This window comes from Manis javanica, chromosome 5, assembly GCF_040802235.1.
Source record: "Manis javanica isolate MJ-LG chromosome 5, MJ_LKY, whole genome shotgun sequence".
Taxonomy (NCBI): Eukaryota; Metazoa; Chordata; class Mammalia; order Pholidota; family Manidae; genus Manis; species Manis javanica.
In genome coordinates this window covers 38,966,075-38,993,008 of record NC_133160.1, presented here as the reverse complement: position 1 = coordinate 38,993,008, position 26,934 = coordinate 38,966,075, and the positions used below count along the sequence as shown (strand labels likewise).

At 39.6% G+C, this 26,934-nt stretch overlaps 1 protein-coding gene across 1 annotated transcript in view; it reads left to right on the top strand.

Annotated features, from left to right (window-relative positions):
- SEL1L2 (SEL1L2 adaptor subunit of SYVN1 ubiquitin ligase) overlaps nucleotides 1-9,943 on the top strand; it is a 127,847-nt gene extending 117,904 nt beyond the window's left edge. The window contains 2 exon segments of the mRNA XM_073236947.1: nucleotides 9,019-9,147; nucleotides 9,284-9,943. Coding sequence (XP_073093048.1) covers nucleotides 9,019-9,147; nucleotides 9,284-9,403 — 249 coding nt within the window. The 3' untranslated portion in view covers nucleotides 9,404-9,943.
- The last annotated feature ends 16,991 nt before the right edge of the window (nucleotides 9,944-26,934 follow it).

Here is a 26,934-nt window from a genome sequence, read left to right as displayed (position 1 = left end):
CAGAGTTCATCAGTGATGGAGTCAGAATTTGAACGCAAGTCTGTCTGACCCCATGTTTTGTGGGGAAAGAATGGGCTCTGCATTGAGTCATTCTTAGTGCTTACGCATGTATTTCATTTCAGTGTTTATATTCCTGGATGCATTTTGAAAGCCAAATAATGAGGGGGATATTAGTTCTCCTATGCTCTCTTCTTTTTACTGGTAGTGCTAGTAATTGAGAATTATTGGAGGGGAGTTTCCTATCTGACAGCTGCTAGTTGTACACACTGAAGCCAAGCATTTATTTGGGAACTGACAATCCAGAGGCAGAGATCCCTGCCTCTCTGTGCTCCCCTGTGGCCTGCCTTTTGGCTGACTATTTTTCATCAGCTGTGGCACCCTAAGCAGTGGAAAGAACATCAAGTCCAGATCCAGGCTGTTTCCCTCCTTTCTAGCAGGTGCAGCTCCCTGTGTTTATAAAATCAAGGGTGGGGGTGGAATGGTAGTGGATTGAATAGTTAAACTAGATGATTCTTTGGATGCCATTTAGCCACACCCCACTCCTCTCCAACTGTCAGCCATGTCTATAAAACAGAACAATCATACCTGCCCTGCTCTATGCTTTGAGGATAAAATGAGTAAGCCTTCGTGAAAGGGCTTTGTAGTCAGTGTATGGAATGACTGTTATTTAGATCACAAGAGAACTTGAGTGACTTGCTAAGTAAGGTTTCAATAAGATTAAAGCTTTTATTTATCATTCCCCATGCAAAACATAACAGGGATGTTGAGAGGCGCATTGTAAAGGGTGAACATGATCCTACCCTATGAGCTAAATTCCAATTAACTCTCCTGCCACCGCACCCCCTGCTTCCCTTGATTCAAAGATCACCAGCCTCATCCTCACCACAATGATGCCATTTTGCCTTGAGCCCCTGCAGGGCAGGAAAGGGCATCCTCTCAGGACATGGGGACATCTGTGCAAGAGAGGACACTTTGCTTGCTGGCAACCAGCTGGCCCCCTGTGTCGGCAGATTTGGCTTCCCTCCTAGGAGTCCCCACTGATCTCTCTCCTAGGCACTTTCTTCACAGAGTCAAATAGCAGGTGTTGAGACATACATTTCATACATTTAGAAAAAACTTTGAAGTTTCTCTCTGGCTACATTTCTGTCCTTTCCTGGCATGGTTCCTATTATATCATGGGTAGTGCATTTTGATCAGTCTTTCACAGTCACAGGTTTATTTTTTTCCTACAGAAAGTCTCTACATGTAAAAAGAAAAGGGTCTGCACTTAATCTCAGACCTGGACATGGGAATTGTAGATTTAGTTAATGAGAGCCCATTGCTCTTTGTCTTTATTAATTTCTTTTGTTAGCAATTAGAAAAATAATATCCGAGTACCCAAGAGCCAAGTTTATTAATCTTGCTAACTCATAGTCAAATTAACAAGGAGATACCACCTTTTCTGATTCTTAAAATGAATAAGCTGATAATTAAAAGCTGAAGGCTTGTTCTAGTGATGGTTAATGAAATCAAAGCAATTAGGCTAACAAGCTTTCGCAGCACTAAGTCACAGAGTAATTAAGTCCTTCTCCAGGAAAGTACTTCCCAGTCCTCTTTAGTGGTTGATCCTCATGCAAACCAGTAGGAGGGATGAGTGTAATATCATTACCAGGATTTCTCTAAGACTCCAAAAGTTTTTGTAGGCTCTGTATTAAGCCCTCTGGGAGAAGGAAGTAGGTATAAATCCACTGTTGGTAGACCAGTGTGAAAATATGGGTCATTGTTGTTCTCATCCATCTTTAGGTGAGTTACCCTAATAGCTTCACTGAGAATTTCCAACTTTGGATTAAGCTCAGTGGCCTCTTTGACTTAAAGCATGGGCCAGGACTGACGGCCCAATGATGGGGAACACAGAATACCACCTGGGGAGAAATCAGGAGAGGAGCCAAACTGATTTAGAAATGCAAGCTCTCTGGCTCACAGGCTGTCCTGAAACTCTCAATTTATACTGGATTCAGAAATACTCCAGAAATTTAACCTGAATGTCCATTCTTCCTGTCCACTCCTGTCTGTATCCTGGGTCAGGCCAGAATTTCTACTCACATAGGCTTATTGTAAAGGCTTCTCAAGGGTCTTCCATTCTAGTGTCCTTCCTTTAAATATGTGGCAGAGAAAGCTCTGTCCACCAAAGATTTGTGATCCCAACCCACAGGGAAGACTCCCTTCTGGGATGTCTCCTAGTGGAGGCCACATTTCCCAGCTCCCCTTGCATCCATGTGACAGTTCTCACCTTTTAGTTCTCACATGAAAGTAAAAATGATAAGTGTCATTCCTGGGCTAAGGTAGCTAAGAAGTAGATGGAGCTTCTCCTTAGCCTCTTTCCCCTTTCATTGGCTTATTATAGAAAACACAGGGACTCTGGGAATGGCAGAACCACGTGGGAGAAGGAACTTGAGCCCTTCAATTACCCTGTGAAGGAAATGCATCACCAACCAGGAACACTCACACTGGAGTGTCTAATGTTAAGTGCTGAGTGTTAAGCAATTGAAATTTGGGAGCTTGTTCAGATGCTAGCATTATCTTAGTTAATACATAATTCATCTAACAAAACACTACCAGATTATTTCTGATAAAGTATAACTCTGTACTTTTGCTCCCCCCTTTTATTTCCCTATAACATGCACACGCACACACACACACACACACACACACACACACACAAATACAAGCAAGCAAACACAAAAATAAAAGAATCTTAGACTTTCTATTGCCTATTGAAGTCCAGACTTCTTACCCTGGGATTCAAAACTCTCCTTAAACTAACCATCTTGATAATAATGGCTTTATATGCCACTATTTCCCAATATATCTTATAGGCAACTTTTCCTTCCCCACCAAAGGCCTTGAACTAAACCCTCTTGATCTTTGGTCATATCACCCCATGTGCCGGAATTATCTTCTCTGACAGTTTTGCCATTGAAAACCAATTATTTTTAAAAGAATAGCTCCAGTATCACCTCCTTTATGAACCTTTCAGTGAACCCCCAGATTTAAAAGATATCTGCTTCTAAACCACCACAGTAACTATGCTTTTCTTCCTTTATTTATTCACTCAAATATTTATCAAGTGCTTGCCTTATGTCAGGAAGCACTGTGCTTGGTGCTGGGGATACAGGCAACGAGAAAGTCTTCAAAGGGCTCACAGTCTATTATAGAAGAGGCATGTCCAGAGCTACAGTAAAAGCCTGAAATGTTATGGGAAAATCCTCTCACAAGTCAAGTACTATAACATGTTCAAGAGGGAACAACTAATTCAGGTGGAGGAATGAGTAGTGACCAGTCCTGTTCTAAAATGTTTTTGTAAGATACAAGAAACATAATATTTTTTTTTAACATTTAAAGTTCTTCCAGTGTTTTTTTTTTTTGAGAGGGCATCTCTCATATTTATTGATCAAATGGTTGTTAACAACAATAAAATTCAGTATAGGGGGGTCAACGCTCAATGTACAATCATTAATCCATCTCAAGCCTAATTCTCGTCAGTCTCCAATCTTCTGAAGCATAATGAACAAGTTCTTACATGGTGAACGAATTCTTACATAGTGAATAAATTCTTACATGGTGAACAGTACAAGGGCATTCATCACAGAAACTTTCGGTTTTGATCACGCATTATGACCTATAAACAATCAGGTCAAATAAGAATATTCGTTTGATTTTTGTACTTGATTTATATGTTGATCCCACATTTCTCCTATTATTATTATTATTTTTATTTTTAATAAAATGCTGAAGTGGTAGGTAGATGCAAGATAAAGGTAGAAAACATAGTTTAGTGCTGTAAGAGGGCAAATGTAGATGATCAGATGATCAGGTGTGTGCCTATGGCCTAAGTATTAATCCAGGCTAGACAAGGGCAGCAAGACATCCACGGATGCAGAAGATTTCTCTCAAAGCAGGGGGGGTGAGGTTCTAAGCCTCACCTCTGTTGATCCCCAAATTCTCACCTGATGGCCCCTGCGACTGTGCCTGTCTTAGGTTGTTCCTCCCTTGAGGAATCTTACCCGTCTCTGGCTAACCAGTCATCTTACGGGGCCATACAGGGACATGTAAAGTTGGTAAGTGAGAGAGAAGCCATATTGTTTGAAAAGGTTAGCTTTTTACTTCTTTGCAGATTTATGCCCTGTGTTAGGAAGGAAGAAGAAAAGCTATAGATGTAGCATATGAAGGAAACATGGGAGGATTGATTATTTCTTTGACATATCTTCTTGTTGAGTACCTTAAGTATGTATAGGTTTTAAACTACTAACTAATTTGCACACACATATTAACATGATAGGAATACGGTGACATAAACAAAGCAAATCTATAATTACCATCCATCTCCAGTGAAGCCAAGAAAACCATTTAGGCACACTAGGCATTTGTGAAAATTTATCTATGATATGAAGGATATTGTCCAATTGTACTTGAACCATCAGACAAATTAAAGCAGCCCATTTCTGGGATCTGTTCACATCCCATATGTTCTTTTAACCATAGATAGTCTATAGTCATGAGATTTTGGGGTGCTACAACTTGCACCCCTCCCAACTCCTGGTTGAGTTCCAACAGTACAGATCCGGTCAAATTCGTTGTCTCACTGTATGCACATGCCAACCTAGACATCTCCCTCCTCATTCCTATGGCAAGTCCAGGAGACAGTGGGCTGGATGCAGCCACAACCGCAGCATCGTCCGGATATCTGTGGAGGCTTTTTGATGATCATCCCCCGGCACAAGTCCTCCAGAGAGTGCTGATGCCGGAAGCTCCTCCTCATATCGTATCTTAGTTCATTTTCTGGGTATCCAAGCTAGGCCTTGATCTTCTGCATAGAAACAAACAGACCCTTTGCCCACACTTTGACATGCCCTCTATACCACTGTGCAGAACTCATTGGAGGTCAGCACACAGTAACTGCTTTTTTTTTTTTTTTTTTAATTAAGAGAAAGGAATATTATCAGAAAAGAGTACCTCCATAGCTGATCATCTGACACCCTTTAAGTGATCAACATTAAGGATATTTAAAGCCTGCGTTGATCTTTGATTTATCAATAGTTTTATCCTGTCAGGGAGTAATCCCCCTTTTCTTTCTTTCTTTCTTTTTTTTTTTTTTTTAAATTTTTAATCTACACTTACATGAAGAATACTATGTTTACTATGCTCTCCCCTATATCAGGTCCCCTCTAACAACCACATTACGGTTACTGTCCATCAGCTTAGCAAAATGTTGTAGAGTAACTACTTGTCCTCTCTGTGTTGTGCAGCCCACCCTCCCCTTTCTCCCTCCCCCCATGCATGCTAATCTTAATACCCCCCTTCTTCTTCACCCCCCTATCCCTCCCTGCCCACCCATCCTCCCCAGTTCCTTTCCCTTTGGTACCTGTTAGTCCATTTTTGGGTTCTGTAATTCCGCTGCTGTTTTGTTCCTTCAGTTTTTCCTTTGAAGAAACATAATATTTTTAAGTAAAAGGAAGGATGTCTATTTTAAGATAATGACTAGGAAATCTACCACAAATTAAGACAAAAGGTGGGGGGGGGATTATCTTTTGGAGATGAGCTTCAAATATATATATATATAGACCTACTAGATAACACATATTTTAGATCCTACAGAGAAAACCACACCACATCCACTGAATAAATTATAAGTAGACCTCTCAGAAATAAAAGCAATTATGGCATAAAGCATTTTTATTCCTCATTTGTCTGGTCTGACCCCTGTGGAGTGTTAGAGCTGAAGCTTTAAACACAAGAATAGAATTATTCTCTGGAAAGGACACATTAATTAGATATTTAAAATGGCCCTCTCAAAAATATGACAGGACAGAATATACATCTCTTAGAATTGGTCATAACCTTTTTTGAAATTAATGTCTATTACCTAATACAATAACCAGAAATGGGAAAAAACAATTTGTGTGTATAGCTTTATTTATTACAGATAAAAAGGCCCCTATATAAAACCAAAATGCTCCAAAACAGGAGACAGGTTATGTAAACTATTGTGTGGTGGCATACTATTCTATTATGTATTTTATGGCTTGTGGTTAAGTGAACAGGCTAGAAGCAGACTATCTGGATTTGAATCTCAGCTCTGCCATTTACAAGCCACATGAAATTGGGTTAAGTGACTTAACCTCTGGGTGTGTTTGCCTCAATTTCTTCATCTTTAAAATGGAATTAATAATATCATCTATAGATCATATATTGATCTATAGAATTGTCATGAGCCTTAAATAAATGACAGTGGTGACTGGAATGTGATAAACGTATTATTAAGTATTAGCTATTATTATGAAACACTATGCAACCATTAAAAATAAAAATATTATAGACTAAAGGAATATCTTAGAACATGACATTTTATTTGAAATATATTGTTAGGTTAAGAAAGCAAAAGACAAAATACTATGCAAAATAGAAAATCCCTAAGTTGAAAGTCTGTATATATGAATATATGGAAAAGTGCTGGAATTCTTGAGGATGTATATAATATGTTATCATTACTTATCTCTGTACAGTGACATTGTAGGTGAATGGCTTTTCTTTTTTCAGTTCTATATTCTCAGTTTCTTCTAATTAACATAGAGTGTATATATATATATATATATGGTAAGAAAACAATAAATTATTCAAAAAATTACCTCTTAGTATAATAAATTTTTGATAATACCCAAAGTTTCCAGCAGAAAAACTCCAGCATAATGTAATTGAACAATTTTCATAAACCAGATATTTTGTTGGTGGAGAATTCTGTATCTTTGAATTTTAAGAAGCTATTTTGAACATGTGAACATTGGACAGCACTTTGGCACATCTAACATTTGAGTTAAAACATTTTAAGAAGAATCTGTAGATAGGTTTATATAATCTGCTAAATCACCGTTTAAGGCAAAATAAACTCAAATGTACCAGAGAAAAGTTAAATGTAAGTGGAGTAGGTCTGCAATGGGTTTATTTAATGGACCCTGGCCACCAAAATGCTATTTATTGAGAGGAATTTTTTATTTGCATGATTTGAAGTTTTTACTAAATACTATCAAAGAACAGGAGTCTTTTCTACAGCCTACTAATAAAATGTCTTTTATATGGGTTGTGCTAATTAGCCAGATGGGTTCAGGAATTTCTTTCTCTGGGAATTGTAAAGAGGTTCCTACCCCACCCCACCCCCGCAGCAAATAGTGAGGCCTCCTGGGCAAAGAAAGAGCTCATTACATTTTAATGGCCTTCGTGCTATTTTTTATTATAAAGTAAGCGACTGAATTGTGATATTTATGCCTCAAGAAAGAAATTAATAACTATTGCCTGCCTCAAATAAGAATAAAGGCCTGAGATATTGACAAAGGCCGCATTTCCCTGAACATCCTATTCAAGTCAATATGCCTTTCACGTGTGGGGGTGAGACAGCCATTATAATCTGCAGGGTGCTTTTGGGTGAACACCCACTGAATTTGTTGGAATTAGAGACACAAATTAGTTTTTACAACATCCATTTTCTCCGTTGCCAGGAAGATTTGTGCAGAACTGTTTCCTGAATTTTAAGTATCTTAAGCAAGAACATTCGTCTTTTTCCAACAAATCAACTTACCAGACCACAAAACTTTGGACAAATTTAAGAAACGACAAGTAGAACACATCTGAAAGAGGATGCCACCCAAGAAATGGGTTTAGAAAGGGCCTGAAGGCGTCACTATTGAGCTCTGTGTCATGGAAGTCTGGGAGATGGAGAGGAAAGACAAAGGGATACTGGATGGCCACAGTTTGTGAAAAATCTGTCTTTGCCTTCTTTTGAAAATAATCCACAGGCACCTAAGCAAAGTTCAATTCTGGGACTGGCTCAGGGCACTTCAATCTTTACAAGCAATGGTACTTAGCCTTTAGTTACTCTTTAGGAGAACAGTAAAAATAAAGCAAACAAATAAAAACAAGCCATGAGTAGGTAAAAATTAAAAAATATATATTTTATCTGCCATGGCATAACTTCATGGGGAAAAAAATCCCTCAAAATTTAGTATGCCATTTGAGTAATCAGATTCCACCTGAGGACCAGAATAGTTTATTTATTCATTATCAAAGACCTGTATGTACTCTGCACTTCATTAAACACTGGGGGTTGAGAGGTGAACACTTCATCCAAGTCCTTGTCTTCGAGGACCTGGAGACAGACAAATGAATAAACAAATTCTGTAACTTCTATCATGTTTGATATGACCCATGAAGAAAACTAGGAATTTTAAATTCTTATTACTATCTGTATTGTTATTTGTTTCAGGGGCTGTACTGTTAGTGTCTGTTAGTGTAGTGTTAGTTCTCCTGTCCTTTAACTGGAATTATACCTAAGTATGGTCCAGCAGCATCCAGGAAAGAGACTGTGTTAGTTTTCTGTGGCTGCTCTAACAAATTACTGCAATTTTAGTGTCTTACCACAATTCACATTTATTATCTCACAGTTTCTGTAGGTCAGAAATCTGGGTGAGCTTCGCTGGTCCTCTGTATAGGGTCTCACAGGCTCAAATTAAGATTGGGTTCCTTGCTTTGGAAAAGAAAGGTAGTTGGCCAAATTCAGTTTCTTGTCCTTACAGAACTGAGGGCCCCATTTCCTTGTTGGCTGTTCAAATTCCTTATTCTTTTCACGTGGCCCCTCCAGTGATCATAAGTTGAGCCCTTTCCATACCTAGGATCTCTGACTTTTGACACATCTCTCTGACTTCCTCTTCTGCCCTCAGCCCTGAGGACACTCTGTTTAAGGGCTCATGTGGTTATATAGAGCCTGCCCAAGAATCCAGAATGATCTCCCTCTCTCAAAGTCTGTAAATTCAACTACATTTGCAAAGCCCTCTGCTGTGTTAACATAACATATTCACAGGTCCAAAGATTAAGGGGGGAGGGGCATTCTATCTATCAAAGATAAATATCAATATTTCAAACAATGGCTTCCACTTAATTACCCCTAAAGAATCTACACCTAATGAGTACGGGTTGTTCTTCTATTTCTAGGACACCCATTTGGCCAGGAGATTGTACCATATGGCTGCTCAAACAAGTCCAGATGCTCACGTACCTGTGTTCTTTGCCCTCATGAAACTGGAAACTGTGCATTTACTCCAAGATATCCTGTTTTTTAATGTAAGCTTGTCTCATATAGGTCCTGAATCTCTAAGTCCAGTAAGCAACTCTTGGGTGGTGGGATGGAAGGAGATGATGGTTCTAAATGGAGTGGGAGGCTTGGACCTTTTTTTGACAGAATGTCTCTTGCCAGCAGTTCACAATGAAATGGAAATGGATAAAATTGGACAACAGCCTTGGACCACACTGGGATTTATTTATGATTGGCCTAATTGTTGCTGTGCTGACCTTCTTGCTCAGAAATCACTATGGGTAGTGTCTGGATCATGGGAAAACCTGCTCCTGGGAAACAGCTCACTTCAGGTTGTCCTCACTAAATAAAGAATTTCCTCATCAAATGTAAGAGTCTGCTGCAGATTTCTCACACACGGCTATAATGGAAAATGGACAAAGCTGGGGACCTGTCTCTGAGAAACCATTTCAGACCTCTTGCTTAGTTGAGGTGACTATTTGGGGGCTGCTGGAGGTGGGTCACCTAAGATTTCCTTACAAACTTGTCAGGTGATCTAGTCCTGAGTTAGGAGTAAACAGCACCCATTTTCACGTTGTCTAAACCTCTCCCATTTTGAGAGGACAAAATGGGTTCTTGCCTCCTACAGACATACTGTGGTGGAGGAAGGGGGAGTTCAGGGATGGAAAGGACATAGATCCCTCAGAATCTGATAAACACAAAAATTACAAAAAGACCTTCATCTTGTGGGAATTACAAATAGACCACATCTTGCCTGTGAATGGCACTGTAGCCTGTAGCTCTGATGAGTTCCTGTGGTGTTCTGTGTTAGGGACTGACTCAGACCCTTGCTGAGGGGCCTATCAAAGAGCCCTTAGCAGTTATGTAGTGAACACCACCATTTGGGCCTGTCCAGGCTGGTACCCTCTCTTCCATCCCTCACTGGAATGGAACACTGTTCCACCTGGGGAGTTTCCTTTGGAGTACCCAGAGGGGGAAGGAACCAACCTCCTGGGACAGAAGCCAAAGGTTCAGTGCTGTCTCCCCTGATAGACAAAGCTGGGGTGGGGGGGCAGGGGTGGGCAAGGGGAGTGCAGGAGCCCCATGCTGGTCCACCTCTCTGAGGTTCAGTTTCCTGCCCTGCCAAGTGGGAAGTTCTAAGAGATCTTAGAGAGCTGGCATGAGGATTAATGGGACAGCATACGTCAAGGGACCACCACAGGGCCTGGCATCTAGAATGAACTCCATAAATGGTAACTTTTAATACTCTTTAAAAGGTCATAGCTTAGTGGGTGAAATTTGGGGACAGCTGAGTTGATGATCTGTATGGTTTCAGTGTGCAGTTAGTTCTCCAGCCAAAATGCTGGGTGTTTTGGCAGGGAAAGATCATTCTTGCCTCCTTGAAAATCCAACTAGGAACAGGAAGAGTTAAGTGAATAATGTTGATCATAATCAGAATGTAGAATGAAATGGAAAATCACTGAATTTGGAAGCAACTTGGATTTGAGGTCCAGCTCTGTCCCTTAGTAGCTCTATGACTTTGTGCATAATTTCTCCAAACCTCAGTTCTTCCTCCATAAAATGGGATTAATTCCTACCTTCCTGGAGAATTGTGAGATTTAAATAAGCCTTAACTTCATGCTTTATAAACATTGCACAAACATCAGCCCCAGAGTTGGCCAATCCAGGCCTGTTTGAGGTCTGAGCATTTAGAATTTCCTGGACAAAATCCCTGACTTATGAGAGAGTTCCAGTTCTAAAGGAATTGTAAAAGCCTGATTTACAAACATGCAAGGAAGGAGCAGGCACCCAAGTCTCAGGTGAGGGCCTAATGGACAGGGGGCCGAGGATTCTCTCTCACAAGTGTCTGCAGTGTGAGCACATCATAGATGTGAATAAAAACACACAGGGGAGTGTGGAAGGCAAAACAAGAGAGTCCTGGCTGAAAGCCTGCATGAAAGATGAGCTCCTAAGAGGTAAAGCTTGTGAAAATCGCTTCAGGCAGCAATACAGGAAGACTGTGGCTTGCTATGTAGAGCATGGGTAGAATGAGCTCCTAAGCTTCCAGTTTCAGCTAATTGTTCCCAGTAAATGTGAGCAAAGGCTTTGAAAGCATGAGCCATCAGGGTATTGGAATCGTTCAGCCATCCTTTTCTGGGCCTGTTCCCTGGAGTAGCCACCGTTGCAGTTACGTCCCCCCACAGTGCACGGACAGGCCCCCTGCCGGCTCCTGGGCAGCTTCCCTATAACTGAGAGAGGGCGAAAGAGCCTCCAGCTGGTGAGATGCTTGGGTTCTCTGGTTATGACAAGTGCACCCCTCCACTGGCATAAGGAGCCCCTATTTTTTTCCTGCTTCTGACAGCTTTAAATAAAAATGGATAGTCTGGGGACTACAAGGAAACTTTTTTTTAAACTCTTAAGTTTCTAACTCCCTTTTTCTTCTGTGCTTCCTTCCCTGATTCATTATAAAATTGGCATCACTATTCAAGTCAATACATTTCTTAAAAGCCAGATAATTATTTTTTTTCTAGGAGCAGGCATCCATGGTCATTTTAGGAAGAACATGCTTTAGGAATTCTACGCTTTTCCCCAAAGTCTTAATACTGGGTTTTAACTATTGTGGCTGTGAGTGGCTGGGGAAGAGAGAGTAGAGAATCAAGTCCTGTGGGAAACTGGGCAGGTGGTGCTGCACCCACTCTCTGGGAACCCAGAAAGTGCAGAGAAGATGATGCCATGAGAAGAGATAGGAAGGCCACACACCCGCTGGGCCCTAGGCTCAGTTTTCTGGTTTTTCTTGCTCCATCTTTATGATGAGGCCAGAGGTCAGTACAACTCTGTTTTCACACAGGAGGAAACTAACGGTGGGAGAAGCTACATTTCTTAAGAAAAGATCACATAAGAATGTGATCACATAGCAAATAGTGAAGCTAGAATTTGAGTCCAGATCTGACTGCACAATATATTCTTTCCTCCCTATTACTGTCCCAAGTATCTCTTGCTGCTTAACAAACTCCTCCAAACTTTAGTGGTTTAAAACAACAATCGTTTTATGATATCTCAGCATTGGGCAGAGTGTGTCTGTGTGGTTCTTCTGTTCCACGTGGCATTGACAGAGGTCACTCCCTGTTAGTCACCTGGTGGACGAGAGTCTGAGAGAGTTTCACTCACATCTCTGGCAGCTTGGCACAGATGGCTGGAAGGCTGGGCTCCGCTGTGAGTGTCACATGCCTACACGTCACACGTGACCTCTTCCACGTGATGGTTAGAATCATGGACTTTTTACACAGCAGCTCAGGACTCCCCAAGAAAGTGTTCACAGGGACCAAGGCAGAAGCTGCAGACTTCCTAAGACTTAGCTTCAGGAGCTTCTAGAATATAGATTCTGCCACATCCTGTTGGACAAGCATTAGATTCCACCTCTCCATGGGAGAAGTAGCAAAAAATTTGCAGTCTTATTTAACCTACAAATACACTGTTTAAAAATCTACCAAGGATTGTATTAATTCACTGAGATGCTAAACTGCTTATCTAGGAAGACAAGAATTAAGACAGATTAGTAAGATCCATTCCTGGCTGTCTGTGTTTATCCCATCTTTCAGATTGAAGACATCCAGGTGTGTGATGGCAATTGGAGGGAGGAAAAGAAGGCTTCCTCTCTTCTTCAGCCAGGCATACACACATGTACACACACACACAGTTGAAGAATGCTATTCTTTCTGTGCTTTGAGCTTAAGTGACAAGCACTAAGAGGTGTAGAGTCCCAGGATGATTGGGGCTCTCTCCTGGAGCACCTGACATGCAGGCTCCACCCCGTGTCTTAGGACTTACACCTGACAGACACTCAGCAGGTGAGAGACATACCCAGGTCCCTCTCTGCTCCTGCTCATTCTGTTCATTTTCCCTTCCCAAATCCACATGCCTATAGACCTGTCTTCTCTGCCTCATGCTCTGCAGCTAAAATCTTCCTGTGAGATGCAGTCTTCAGCATGGGTTGTCTGCATCCTGTGTCAGTTCTGCTGCTGGATAGGAGCAAACAGGGACCTTTCACATCCTTGGATTGGGAGTAGAGAAATCAGCCTTCACTGGAAACAGCCTCTAGATTGGAATGTATAAAAAAATATCACACATCTTTTTTGCACTATGTTGGTCAGTCCTCTGCTAATGTATCTCCTAAACCTCATTATGCAAAAAAAAACAGAATATCTGTTCCTTCCCATTCTAATATCAAAGTTACCCTGCTGTTACTTTAGCACTTGGAAGGGCCAGGCTCCAGTAATGAAGAATGGGGAAAACCCTCCCAAGCTGTCCTGTTCAAGTAAGGTTCCAGGAGTTACAGATTGGAGACTTTTTGTCTAAAAAAGTAATGGTTTTTAATTTTTTACATTTTACTTTGTATTTTATCTTATTTTTAAATGATTAGAAAATCCAGAAGTCCCATTTTTTCCATAAATCTTCACAAGTTATCAGGCCATGAATATGATCTTTACTTTGTTCCATGTTCAGCTACCTCAATGAGCTTTACTTGAAAATTCCTCCAAGGTTTTTCCCACTTCTCCCTCCACCTTGTGCTGTCCCCACGTCATTTAACAGAAAGAACACACTGACCCACAACACATATGCTGAGTCTCCAAAGAGATTTACTCCTAAGAGAACCGAAGAGTAAGCTGCAGGAAAGCAGAGACGGGCTGTAACAAGGTTCTGTCCCTATCCTCACAATAACAGGCAAGGCAGACCATAATGTATATAATGTAAGTTTGTAATGGGTTCATAAAAATAGTGTTTGCCACAGCCACAGCCACAAAAATTACTTGAGGCATCAAAGAAGGATTTAATTTTTTTTCAATTTACAAGGAACTATTACCAAAAAAAAAAAAGAAAAGAAAATGGGGTGGAAACATGAACTTTGGATTTCATGGCAAATTTTGTTCCATGTGAGGCTATAGGTCTTCCCATCACTTCTGGCTTCCCTTCATTCCTTACTATCACAGAATGAATTCTTTCTCCCATGAAACATTTTGCTTGTATATGCTTAATATTAAAAACTATTAACCTCCTCTAATGATACATTCTTTTTATAAGGAAAGGTACTAACCCATAGCAACAATATATGTGCCATTCTAATAAAAACTTGTTATTAGCAAGAAAAAGCCATAAAACTAAAAATAGTGATGCTACTAGAGCTAAACTGTGGGAAAATAGTCATGTGCTGAATATGCCTTTCCAGAGGCACAATATACCTGAAGTGTTTACAGTTCCCCAAACTCCTGAGCTCCAAAAGTCTCTCTTCTAAGGGTCTGCTCCTGGAGACCCTAAACTAAAACAGTCTGTTGAAGAAGGCATTGCACATCTTGCAGATAAGGATATCCTGGTGTAGCAACTTGCCCAATGTCACACTGAGAGTTAGTGGAAAGATTTAGGACTTAAATTTAGAGTCAATCCCAGAACCACTGCTCTTTCTTCCATTCTACCCTGGCTGCATCTTATCTTATTATCTTACTGTCAAATATATCTCTCAATGTGGTATCTATTCTTTTCTTTATTTTCCCATTAAAAGTATTAAAATAAACAAAAGGTAAAATTTATATAAATTTCCCTTGAAAAATCTTTTTTTTGTCATTTCAAAACATCATAGAGAAAAATCTTGCCAACATACAAAATTCCAAAAGGCATCATTAATCTTGTCATGTGATTCATTGACAGCTCAAAGTGGAATGTGCAATCTTGTGATCAATCAATATTATTGACCAATGCTATTATGATTGTTCTCTGAGCTGCAGCAACTTTTCATATTGGCTTTCTCTCTCATTTCTCCCCCTATGTAAATGCACTTTTCAAGATTGCTCCCTTTTCCAGATGAACAGTGTCTGTATTAGATACCATCAGTGCCCTACCCATGTCCCCTCAGCCTAGTTCTGAGATCATTTGCACCTTCCATGGGCAGTCTCCCTGCAGCACCTGCATTCCTCTGCCTGATGAGGCTCTCTGACTGCAGGCGCATTCTTGGCCACAGACAGGACATGCCAGAGTGCCAGGGAGTTAGTGCTCCAGAAGCAACCCTCAACCAATGAGGAACAGAGATCTTGGTGGGCTGATATGGAGTATTTTCTTCAGAGACTCTCAGGTGTCCAGCACTATCGAGGCCCAGTTGTCCACAGTAGTAACTTGGTCATTAACACATTTTTATTGGCTTTCCTCCCCAGAAAAAGTCTGGTAGTTTCTCAAAAGTTAACCATAGTTACTATAAGGCGTAATGATTTCACTCCTTAGTATATACCAAAAAGAATAAAAAACATGTGTTTATACAAATATTTGTACACAAATGATCATAACAGCATTATCCTTAACAGCCAACCCAAATGTCTACCAACTACAAATAGATATTTTAAATGTGGTAAATCCATACAATAGAATATTACTTAGCAATGAAAAGGAACAAAGTATGAATACTTGCAACAACATGGATGAACCCTAAAAAGGGTGTGCTAAGTAAGAGTCACCAGTCACAAATGGTCACATACTGTATATGATTTCATTTATATGAAATATCCAGAATAGGAAAATTCATATAGATAGAAAGTAGATTAGCTAATGCCAGGGCCTGGGGAGAGGAAATGACAGGACAATGATGGCCAGGTGGTACACTGTTTCTTTTGGAGGTGATGAAAATGTTCTAACATTAGGTATTGGTAATGGTTGCATAACTCTGTGAAAATACTAAAAAACACTGAATTGTTCACTTAAAAAAGGCAAGTTTTATGGTATATGAATATCTCCAATAAAGCTGTTTTAAAAGAAAAATATATGGATGCAAATATAATGAAATCTGAACAGTTGTTATGGCAGGGCTTAGGGCATGTGTTATCTTAGTCTTCAAATTTTACTGTAACTTATAAATATCTCTAAATTAAAATAAAAGGGATGCTGGGTCAATTGCCTATTTAGAAAAAAATAGTTCATTTTCTCAATTCCTCTAGCATAAATAGTTGGTGCTCATCAGTAAATGTTCCATATGCTCTTCCAAATTCCCAGCTGCCCTGGTGACTATGTTGGACCCATGTGACTAGTTCTGGCAGTGACCTGCAATAGATCTAATATTTGCCACTCCTAGGCTGAGGCAATCAAAAGCTGGTGTGCTTTCTCCATACCCCTTTTTCCTTCCAAGAACACCTTAAAAACCAAAGAATGAGATGGCCATAGCACAAGATGGAGGGAGCATGGATCACTGAGACACTAGATAGAGGATCTCTTCCCAATTCCAACAGATTTACCCTGAATGAGGAATAACTTTTTATTGTGCAAGCCAATGGTATTTCAGAGTTTATTTGTAATTGCTACTGAGCTCAAGCTAGTCTAACTAAAATAGATAACAGAGTAAAACATTTTGTATACAACCATTAAAAACTAGCCTAGAAAAAATAAAAACAATCTAAAAAAATGTTTACAATCCCAGCATGAGGAAATAATTTTTAAGTTATCACAAAAGAAAATCTTTTTTTGATATATCAGTAGAAATGAAATATTGGTACATTAAGAAAGCCACCATATACAAAATGACAGAAATGTGGAAAGTTGTCTGGAAAAAATGCGTCTGAGAGTTAGGGTCTTTAATGTTCAAAGTAAACTATGAAATAGGAAAATTGGACAAAAGATGTGAAAATATAAATAATTGATTTAAAACATAACCAACATTTATTTGTACTACTATTTGCAGGCTATACAATAGACATATAATTCATCCTCACAGTGATTCTACAAAGGAGGTACTAATATCATGTCCATTTAAAAAAGAAATAACTGAGGCTTAGTAAAGCATTTTGCAAGACTCAAAATCATATAGCTATTTAGTATATGTGAACTTGAATCTTATCAAATGCCAGAGCTAACCACTACCCTTCCACAGGAAAACGTGCATTCATACTTAGTAATCAAGCAATATTAAGGAAAACAACATTGATATATTATTACTCACTTATCAAATTGGCAAAGATCCAGTAAAAATTATAACCAATATAGTAGTGAGAGTGTGGTAAGACATTCATTTGCTCAGTTACTCACTCATATGTAATTACTAAACATTCAATAATTATTGAAAAGATGATTGGCTTAAATAAGGTGGCATGACAAGTGTGACAGAAACTTCCTCCCAAAACCACATATAATATGAAAATATAGCAAACACAACAAATCCTGAAATAACAACTAGAGAAGGAAGATTGCGACAGACTGCCTACATGTGGGGTAAAGAGAAAACTTCATAGAAAAGGGTAAAGTAGCAAAGCCACAATCCAGTGGGACCTAAGCCCTCCCCCTACCCTAGCTCATCAGTGGGAGGATGAGAAATGGAGTGAGGAGGGGGTAGAAGCCTAGGACTGCTAAACACCCAGCCCTGGAGATCTGCTCTGGAAGCATGAACCCACATTACATGGTGCTCTGCAGATTAGTGTGGTTGGAAAGCAAAGACAGGTGGACTACTCAGAAAGACTGAGATTTCAGGTGCTTGTGGAGAACTGGTACCCACAGCTGGCCACTCAAGGAAAAAAGAAAGGTGGGTACTTTGAAAGACTTCCCAACAGCAGGAGGGCTGCTAAAGGGGCAAGAATTACATAGAGCTTGCTGCTCAGGAGAAAGGAGAGATGGACAAAATCATCCCAGCACACTCAGCCCACACATTGGGAACTCTTAGGAACTTCAGGTGCTCCATCCCCCTGGCTGGTGATGTACACCAAGGCCCCAAACTGGCGATAGGAAGCCTGTGTCTCCTTCTTCCCAGGTGGCACTGGTTCAAAAACCTGTTGCCTCTGCCATTGTGCCAGGCCAGCCACAGGGAAGATCCACCTATGGCAGCTATATGGGTGTAGCAGAGGCTCCTCCCTGCACAAGAGGCCCGCTGGCCCTGGAAGTGGAGGCAGACACTGCAGCTTGGAAGCAGGAAAGAGCTCTTTCTTCCTAACAAGCACCAGAACTGCTCACCTGTGACCCCTGCCATTGCTCAAGCTGCTGGGCAGCTCCAGAGAATAGAGCTTCTGGAAACTAGAGGGCACAGCCTACACCAAGTTATTATTCCAGAGTGATAAATACAAATATGCAAAAGAACTGGTGCAAACCAAATTCCACAACCACAGAAAGAAGGCTAAGTAAAAGTGAAATCACCAATTTTCCTGATAAAGATTTCAAAATAAAAATTTTAAAAATGCTCACAGAGCTACAGGAAAATATTCAAGAACTCAGGGAGGAATTAAAGAATGAGATACAAACATTGAAGAATAGAGTATCTGAAATGAAACATACAATGGAGGTATGGGAAAGCATTTTAGATGAGGTACAGGAGATGGTAAATGAAACAGAAATCAGAGAACAAGAATACAAAAAAACTGAGGCACAGAGAGAAAAAGGATCTCTAGGATTGAAAGAATATTAAGAGAACTGTGTGACCAAACCAAATGGAACAATATTCGCATTATAGGGGCTATCAGAAGAAGAAGAGAGAGAAAAGGGATAGAAAGTGTCTTTGAGTAGGTAATTCTAAAATCTTCCCTGATCTGGAGAAAGAGATAGTCTCTCAGGCCATGGAGATGCACAGATCTCCCAACACAGGAACCCAAAGAAGACAACACCAAGACATTATAATAATTAAAATGGCAAAGATCAAGGACAAGGGCAGAGTATTAAAAGCAGCGAGAGAGAGAAAAAGATCACATACAAAGAAAAACCCATCAGGCTATCATCAGACTTCTCAACAGAAACCTTACAGGCTACAAGGGAGTGGCATGATATATTCTATGCAATGAAACAGAAGGGCCTCGAACCAAGGATACTCTACCCAGCAAGATTATCATTTAAATTAGAAGGGGGGGGTTAAACAATTTCCAGATAAGCAAAAGTTGAAGGAATTTACCTCCCACAAACCATCTCAACAGTATATTTTGGAGGGACTGCTCTAAATGAAAGTGTTCTAAAAAGCTGTCACCAGAGACAATAAAACCACAGTAAAGGAAGTAGACCAATTAATTACTAACCAAATGCAAAATTAAATCAACTGCCAACAAAATTAGTAAAGGGATACACAAAGAGTACAGAATATGACACCTAATATAAAGAGTGGAGGGGGGAATAAAAGGAACCTTTAGATTGTGTTTGAAATAGCGTACTAAGCAAGTTAAGTTAGAGTGTTAGATAGTAAAGAAGCTGCCCTTGAACCTTTGGTAACCATGAATCTAAAGCCTTCATTGGCAGTAAGTATATATCTATCAATAATCACCCTAAATGTAAATGGACTGCATGTAATAATCAAAAGACACAGAGTTCCAGGATGGATTAAAAAATAAAACCTGTCTATATGCTGCCTACAAGAGAATCACTTCAAACCCAAAGACATGCACAGACTAAAAGTGAAGGGTTGGAAAAAGATATTTCATGCAAATAATAGGGAGAAAAAAGCAGGAGTTGCAGTACTTGTACAAGACAAAATAGACTTCGAAACAAAGAATGTAACAAGAGACAAAGAAGGACATTACATAATGATAAAGGAGTCAGTAGAACAAGAGATTATAACCATTATAAATAGCTATGTACCCAACATAGGAACACCTACACATGTGAAACAAGTATTAACAGAATTAAAGGGGGAAATACAATGAAATGCATCCATTTTATGAGACTTCAACATATCACTCACTCCAAAGGACTGATCAACCAGACAGAAAATAAGTAAGGACACAGAGGCACTGAACAACACATTAGAACAGATGGACCTAACAGATATCTACTGAAAACTCCACCCAAAAGCAGCAGGATACACATTCTTCTCAAGTGCACATGGAATATTTTCAAGAATAGATCATATATTAGGCCACAGAAAGAGCCTCAGTAAATTCAGAAGGATTGAAATTGAACCAACCAGTTTCTTAGACCATAAAGTATGAAACTAGAAATAAATTATGCAAAGAAAACAAAAAGGTGACAAACACATGGAGGCTTAACAACATAGTCCTAAATAATCAATGGATCAATGACCAAATAGAAACAGAGATCAAAGAATACATGGAGATAAATGAAAACAATAACTCAACATTGCAAAATCTGTGGGGTGCAGCAAAGGCAGTTCTAAGAGGGAAGTATATTGCAATACAGGCTTACCTCAAGCAAGAAGAACAATACCAATTGAATAGTCTAAACTCACAATGAAACTAGAAAAAGAACAAATGAGGCTCAAAGTCAGTAGAGGGAGGGACATAACAAAGATTAGAGCAGAAATAAATAAAATTGAGAAGAATAAAAGAACAGAAATAATCAATGAAACCAGGAGCTGGTTCATTGAGAAAATAAACAAAATAGATATAGCCCTAGCCAGACTTATCAAGAAAAAAAGAGAGTGTACATACATAAACAGAATCAGAAATGAGAAAGGAAACATTATTAAGGACACTGCAGAAATACAAAAAATTATAAGAGAATACTATGAAAATTATATGCTAACAAATTGAATGACTTAGAGAAATGGACAACTTTCTAGAAAAATAAAACCTTCCAAGACTGCCCAGGAAGAAACAAAATCTGAACAGACAAATTACCAGCAATGAAATTAAACTGGTAATCAAAAAACTACCTAAGTACAAATTCCTGGACCAGATGGCTTCACTGCTGAATTTTATCAAGCATTTAGTGAAGACCTAATATCCATCTGCCTTAAAGTTTTCCAAAAAGTAGAACAGAAGAGAATGTTTCCAAACTCATTCTATGAGGCCAGCATCACTCTAATACCATAACCAGTCAAAGAAGCCACAAGAAAGAAGGTTACAGACCAATATCCCTGATGAACATAGATGCAAAAATACTCAACAAAATATTAGCAAGCCAAATTCAAAAATACATCAAAAAGATAATCCATCATGATCAAGTACAACTTATTCCAGGGACGCAAGGATGGTACAACAATTGAAAATCCATCAACATCATCCACCACATCAACAAAAAGGACAAAAATCATATGATCATCTCCATAGATGCTGAAAAAGCATTTCACAAAATTCAACATCCATTCACGATAAAAACTCTCAACAAAATGGGTATAGAGGGCAAGTACCTCAATATAATAAAGGCCACATATGACAAACCAACAGCCAACATTATACTTAACAGCAAAAAGCTGAAAGATTTTTCTTTCAGGTCAAGAACAAGACACAGATACCCACTCTCCCTGCTGTTATTAACATAGTCCTGGAGGTCCTAGCCACAGCAATCAGACAACACAAAGAAATATAAGGCATCCAGATTAGCAAGGAAGAAGTTAAACTGTCACTATTTGCAGATGACATGATATTGTACATAAAAAACCCCAAAGAATCCACCTCAAAACTACTAGAACTAGGAACTGAATTCAGCAAAGTTGCAGGATACCAAATTAATATACAGAAATCTATTGCATTTCTATATACTAATGATGAACTAGCAGAAAGAGAAATCAGGAAAACAATTCCATTCACAATTGCATCAAAAATAATAAAATACATAGGAATAAACCTAACTAGGGAGGTGAAAAACCTATACCCTGAAAACTACCAGACACTCACGAGAGAAATTAAAGAAGACACCAATACATGGAAATACATCCTGTGCTCACAGATATGAAGATTTAATATTGTCAAAATGGCCATCCTGCCTAAAGCAATCTACAGATTCAATGCAATCCCATCAAAATACAGACAGAATTCTTCAACAAACTAGAACAAATAGTGCTAAATTTCATATGGAATGACAAAAGATCCCAAATAGCCAAAGCAATCCTGAGAAGGAAGAATAAAGTTGGGGGGATTATGTTCTCCAATTTCAAGCTCTACTACAAAGCCACAGTAATCAAGACAAGCTGTTACTAGCACAAGAACAGACCCATAGATCAATGGAAGAGAATGGAGGGCCCAGATATAAACCCAAGCAAACATGGTCAATTGATATATGATAAAGGAGTCATGGATATACAGTGCAGAAATGACAGCCTCTTCAACAACTGGTGTTGGCAAAATTGGACAGCTCCATGTAAGATAATGAAAATGGACTATTTTCTAACTCCATACATAAAAGTAAACTCATAATGGATCAAAGACCTGAACCTAAGTCATGAAACCATTAAACTCTTAGAAGACAACATAGGCAAAAATATCTTTAATATAAACATAAGCAACTTTTTTCTGAACACATCTCCATGAGCAGGGGAAACAAAAGCAAAAATGTATAAGTGGGACTACATCAAACTAAAAAGCTTCTGTACAGCAAAGGACACCATCAGTAGAACAAAAAGGCATCCTACAGTATGGGAGAATATATTTGTAAATGACATATCTGACAAGGGGTTAACATTCAAAATAAATAAAGAACTCACATGCCTCAACACCCAAAAAGCAAATAACTCATTAAAAAATGGACAGAGTATCTGAACAGACACTTCTCCAAAGAAGAAATTCAGATGGCCAACAGGCACATTGAAAGATGCTCCATGTGGCTAATTATCAGGGAAATGTAAATTAAAACCACAGTGAGATTATCACCTCACACCAGTTAGGATGGCCAACATCCAAGAACAAGGAACAACAAATGATGGTGAGTATGCGGAGAAAGGGGAACCCTCCTACACTGTGGGAATGTAAACTAGTACAACCATAGTGGAAAGCAATATGAGGTTCCCCAAAAACTAAAAATAGAAATACCATTTGGCCCAGGAATCCCACTCCTAGGATTTTACCCAAAGAAAACACCTTTCAGATTCAAAAAGACATATGCACCCCTATGTTTATTGCAGTACTATTTACAATAACCAAGAAACGGAAGCAACCTAAGTGTCCATCAATAGATAAACAGATAAAGAAGATGTACATATACACAATGGGATATTATTCAGCCATTAGAAGAAAACAAATCCTACTATTTGCAACAATATGGATGGAGTTAGAGAGTATTATGCTCAGTGAAATAAGCCAGGTGGAGAAAGACAAGTACCAAATGATTTCCCTCATTTATGGAGTGTAATAGCGAAGCAAAACTGAAGGAACAAAACAACAGCAGATTCATAGACTCCATGAAGGGACTAGCAGTTACTAAAGGGGAGGGGATGGGGAGTGGCAGTGGGGAGGAACAGAGAAGGGGATTGAGGGGTATTATGATTGGCACACATGGTGTGGAGATGGTCACAGGGAAGACAGTGTAGCACAGAGAAGACAAGTAGTGACTGTGGTATCTTGCTACGCTATTAGACAGTGACTGTGGTGTGGTGTGGGGGAGTCTCGATAATATGGGTGAATGTAGTGACCACAATGTTGCTTATGTGGAATCTTCATAAGATTGTATATCTATGATGCCTTAGTAAATTAATTTAATTAACATAAAGAAGTTTCACTGAAAAAAATAATAATTATTATTGAACATCCACTAGGAGCCGGGTAATTTCTATATGTTGAGAATGTGTCAATGAGCAAGAGACCAAAACCCTTGCTCTCCTGGAGCTGTCCTACAGGTGGTAAAGAGAGATACTGGTACAACTTTTCTGTGGTGTAATTATCAAAAACTCTGGATATGTTCTTACATTTTAACACAGTAATTTCACTCCTAGGAATTCTACTCATCAGAGAGTTACCTATAATAGAAAAAAAGTTGGAAAAGACAGAGGCCTACAATAGAACCATTTAACAATGCATGGTACACTCACATAGTGAAATATGTTGTTATTAAAAATAATGATTTTTTTAAAGAATGCAAGAAAATGCTCACAGTATAATATGTGAAAGAGGAAGGATGCCAAATGGTATATAATATGATTTGATTTTTATTCTGTAGATAGGTAGCACCACACACAGACTGCTTGACCTCCTCTCCTTGAATTCCCAAGGCGCTTTGGTCAGACCTCTATCTGGGATTTCACACATTCTGCCTTGAGCTGCATGGAGTGACTGTTAGCCTACACCACTGAAATGAAGGCGGGCCCCTCCTGACTATCTGAGGACCACCATGCAGTATTGCATAAGGGTGCCTTCACATAAGCATCTGAATCAAAGTACTTAGGGTTGCATAATATCAGCTTCACTGTGGTCTCTTCAGCCCACTGCTCTCTATGAGAGCAGTGATTATGTCCTCTCATCCCTAGGTATCCAGTGCATCAGATATCATAGGTGCTCAAAAAGTACTGAATGATGACCTGTCCACACACACCTTTCTTCACCCCCAGCCCAGTCAGACACACCCTCTCTGGATGCACAGTGAACTGTACATTTTCATAACCAACACAGCAGCAGAAGTCCTGCAAAATTTCCGACTGTGACAGAAGGTAGGTTAACATGGGGCCTGTCTGTGATTCATATACATTTTCTCTCTGCAGAAAAACTGGCTCTGTAGAAGATTATAGAGATTTTAAAATCCTGATGCCAGCTTAACCCAGGCTTTCTGGGGGTGGGAGGAAAACAGTGGTATTTTTTTAGTTCACAGAGTGCAGCCCAGGCTGAGGTTTACAGTAACCTGCAACCCAGAACTTTGCTCTGAAAAATTCAACGTAGGGGTGACTCTAGGATTGGCACTCAACACCCATGGCTGTGGAATGGAAGGCTGGCTAGGGACTTGGACAGGGTTCACTTGCCACACCTTTCACAGCTCTGCCTCCTGTGTGTGGTGTAGCTGGGCCTTAGCTCTGCTGTGCTCAAATGAATGACATAAGCCTGCCTTAGGTGGCCGGACAAAACTGGAATGCCTGCCTTTCAGGACTGTCTCTCTGTGACCAGCTAGTGACCTCAAGCAAACCAGTCCCTGTGCGGGACTCAGTTTCTTCAACTGCAAAACAAAATGTCACTGATGTCTTATAGCTCAAAAGTTTTAAAATTCAAATCCAGCCTCTCAGGTAAAAAAATTAAGGTCTATTACAGAAAAATGCTTTAAAATATTTTCATGTGGTAAGAACAGAATTATTTTTTAGGCTGCAAGATTTAATTCTCAGTCCTTTTACTTTTTGCCACCCAATTAATTTCATCCAGCATTGGTGTCTGTGTTTTGATACAGAAAAATTTTGTGGTGTGCTTGTGTGAAATGAGTTATCCTAACTTGTATTTCATTAATCAGAAAATAATGTCTAGGTGATGACAAGTGTCTTTAAAAAAAAAGAACAAATCTCTTATATATGAGAACTATTTGGACTTTGCCAAAGGCAAAAGAGCTGTCTGAGGTCATGTGGTTTATTCTTTTTTAAAAAGGGACAGCAACCTTAAGCAGTATCTGTTTATTAATCAGTTTTGTGTTAGCAAGAGGAAATTTTATGTAGGAAAAATGGTAAGCTAGCACATTATAGGAGTCAGTGATTTATTCTTGAAAGCATCTCTATAATTCACTTTGTCTAGATTCATAAGAGGTAACATCCCATGCTTATTATGTGCCAGGCACTGTTCTAACCAAATATGTTATTCACTCATTTGATCTTTGTAACTACCTTCCCAGGGGGATACTGTAAAAGTATCTTTCTTCTTTTACAGAAAAGAAAGCTGGGGTCATGTAATTTGTTCCAGGTGACAAAGACAGGACAACCAGGTCCAGAGTCCATGCTCTTAACCACTGCAAGGACTGCCTTGAGAAAGTTCATAATTTTGCTGGTGAATAAATTCTGATAACTGAATGTAGGTTTTCCCACAACTATTCATATTATTTAACAAGCTCCTACAATGTCTAGCATTGTATTAGGCTAATGTTTCCCAAAATAGGTTCAAGGGCTTACAAGATGCAGTTTAATGAAAGGATTGCTGGAAAATGCCATAAAATACAGGCTCCTCACAGAGTCACAGAATGAGGCTATTAAAGATCTGGGAAGACTTACAGGAAAGATATCAGTTTAATTTTGTTTGACCCAGGTTTTCCAACCATATTTAGCTCTGTAAACTCTTCCCTTCCCCCTGCTTCACCTGTAACACCAATCAACATTCTATAATTTAAGAGCTATTGCACCAGACGTGTAAGGCATCTTAGGAGCTTCACTTCTTAAGCCTAAGAAAAAATAAGTGCAACACCTATTCTCTGCTAGCCGTTGCATTAAGGCTTCTAAGAATGGCTCATTTCACAGTTGAGTAATTTAGTTGCTAGTTGGTAACGGAAAAGGCTTCAATGAGCAGGTTTGATTTCACAAGTCATGCTCATCAGTCTACTGGGTCATCTCAGTATCTAATGACAGTGGGATATCTTGCCTGGACTTGAGACCCACTGTTTCACACGGTGTGATGCCCAGTTGCTCTGCTGCAGGCCCTGCTTTGCCCTCACGTCACGGTTTTAGTCCTTTTCTCTGGGACAAAGCCCTTCTCTGTTTCCCAGTCCCAGCAACTGTGTTCTGCTTCCTATTATCCATGTCCAGCTTCTTCGCTTGATACCCAGATTCCACTGGAATAGGAGTCTAGCCTTGAAACACAACAACCGAGTGACTGATCTTTGGAGTTTGTAGATGACTGTGCCCAATGCCAGCTGCCTGTCTTCCCAGCCTCCTGCTGTTTGCTGTGCTCATAGGAATCCCCCCGTCTGCCTGGCAGTGACTCCCTCTGGGCCTCCCCTGCAGCTGATGGAGCCCTAGTTATAGCAGTGCCAATACTCAAGATGCTAACCAGGCAGAACTCACAGACAGGAAGCAATGTACAAAGTGTTAAAGAAGGAGCCAAAAGAAGTTCGAGATGGCCTGGGGCAGGAGAGCAAGATGTATTTGAGCTGGATTTAACAGATGATGCTTAGAATGTTAGGGACCCAGAAGAGTTTGGGGGGCAGGTAGCTCCACAGGGTCAGATTCAAGCACAAGGATGAGCATGTGTTAGAGACAGTGGGTGGGATCATCTGCC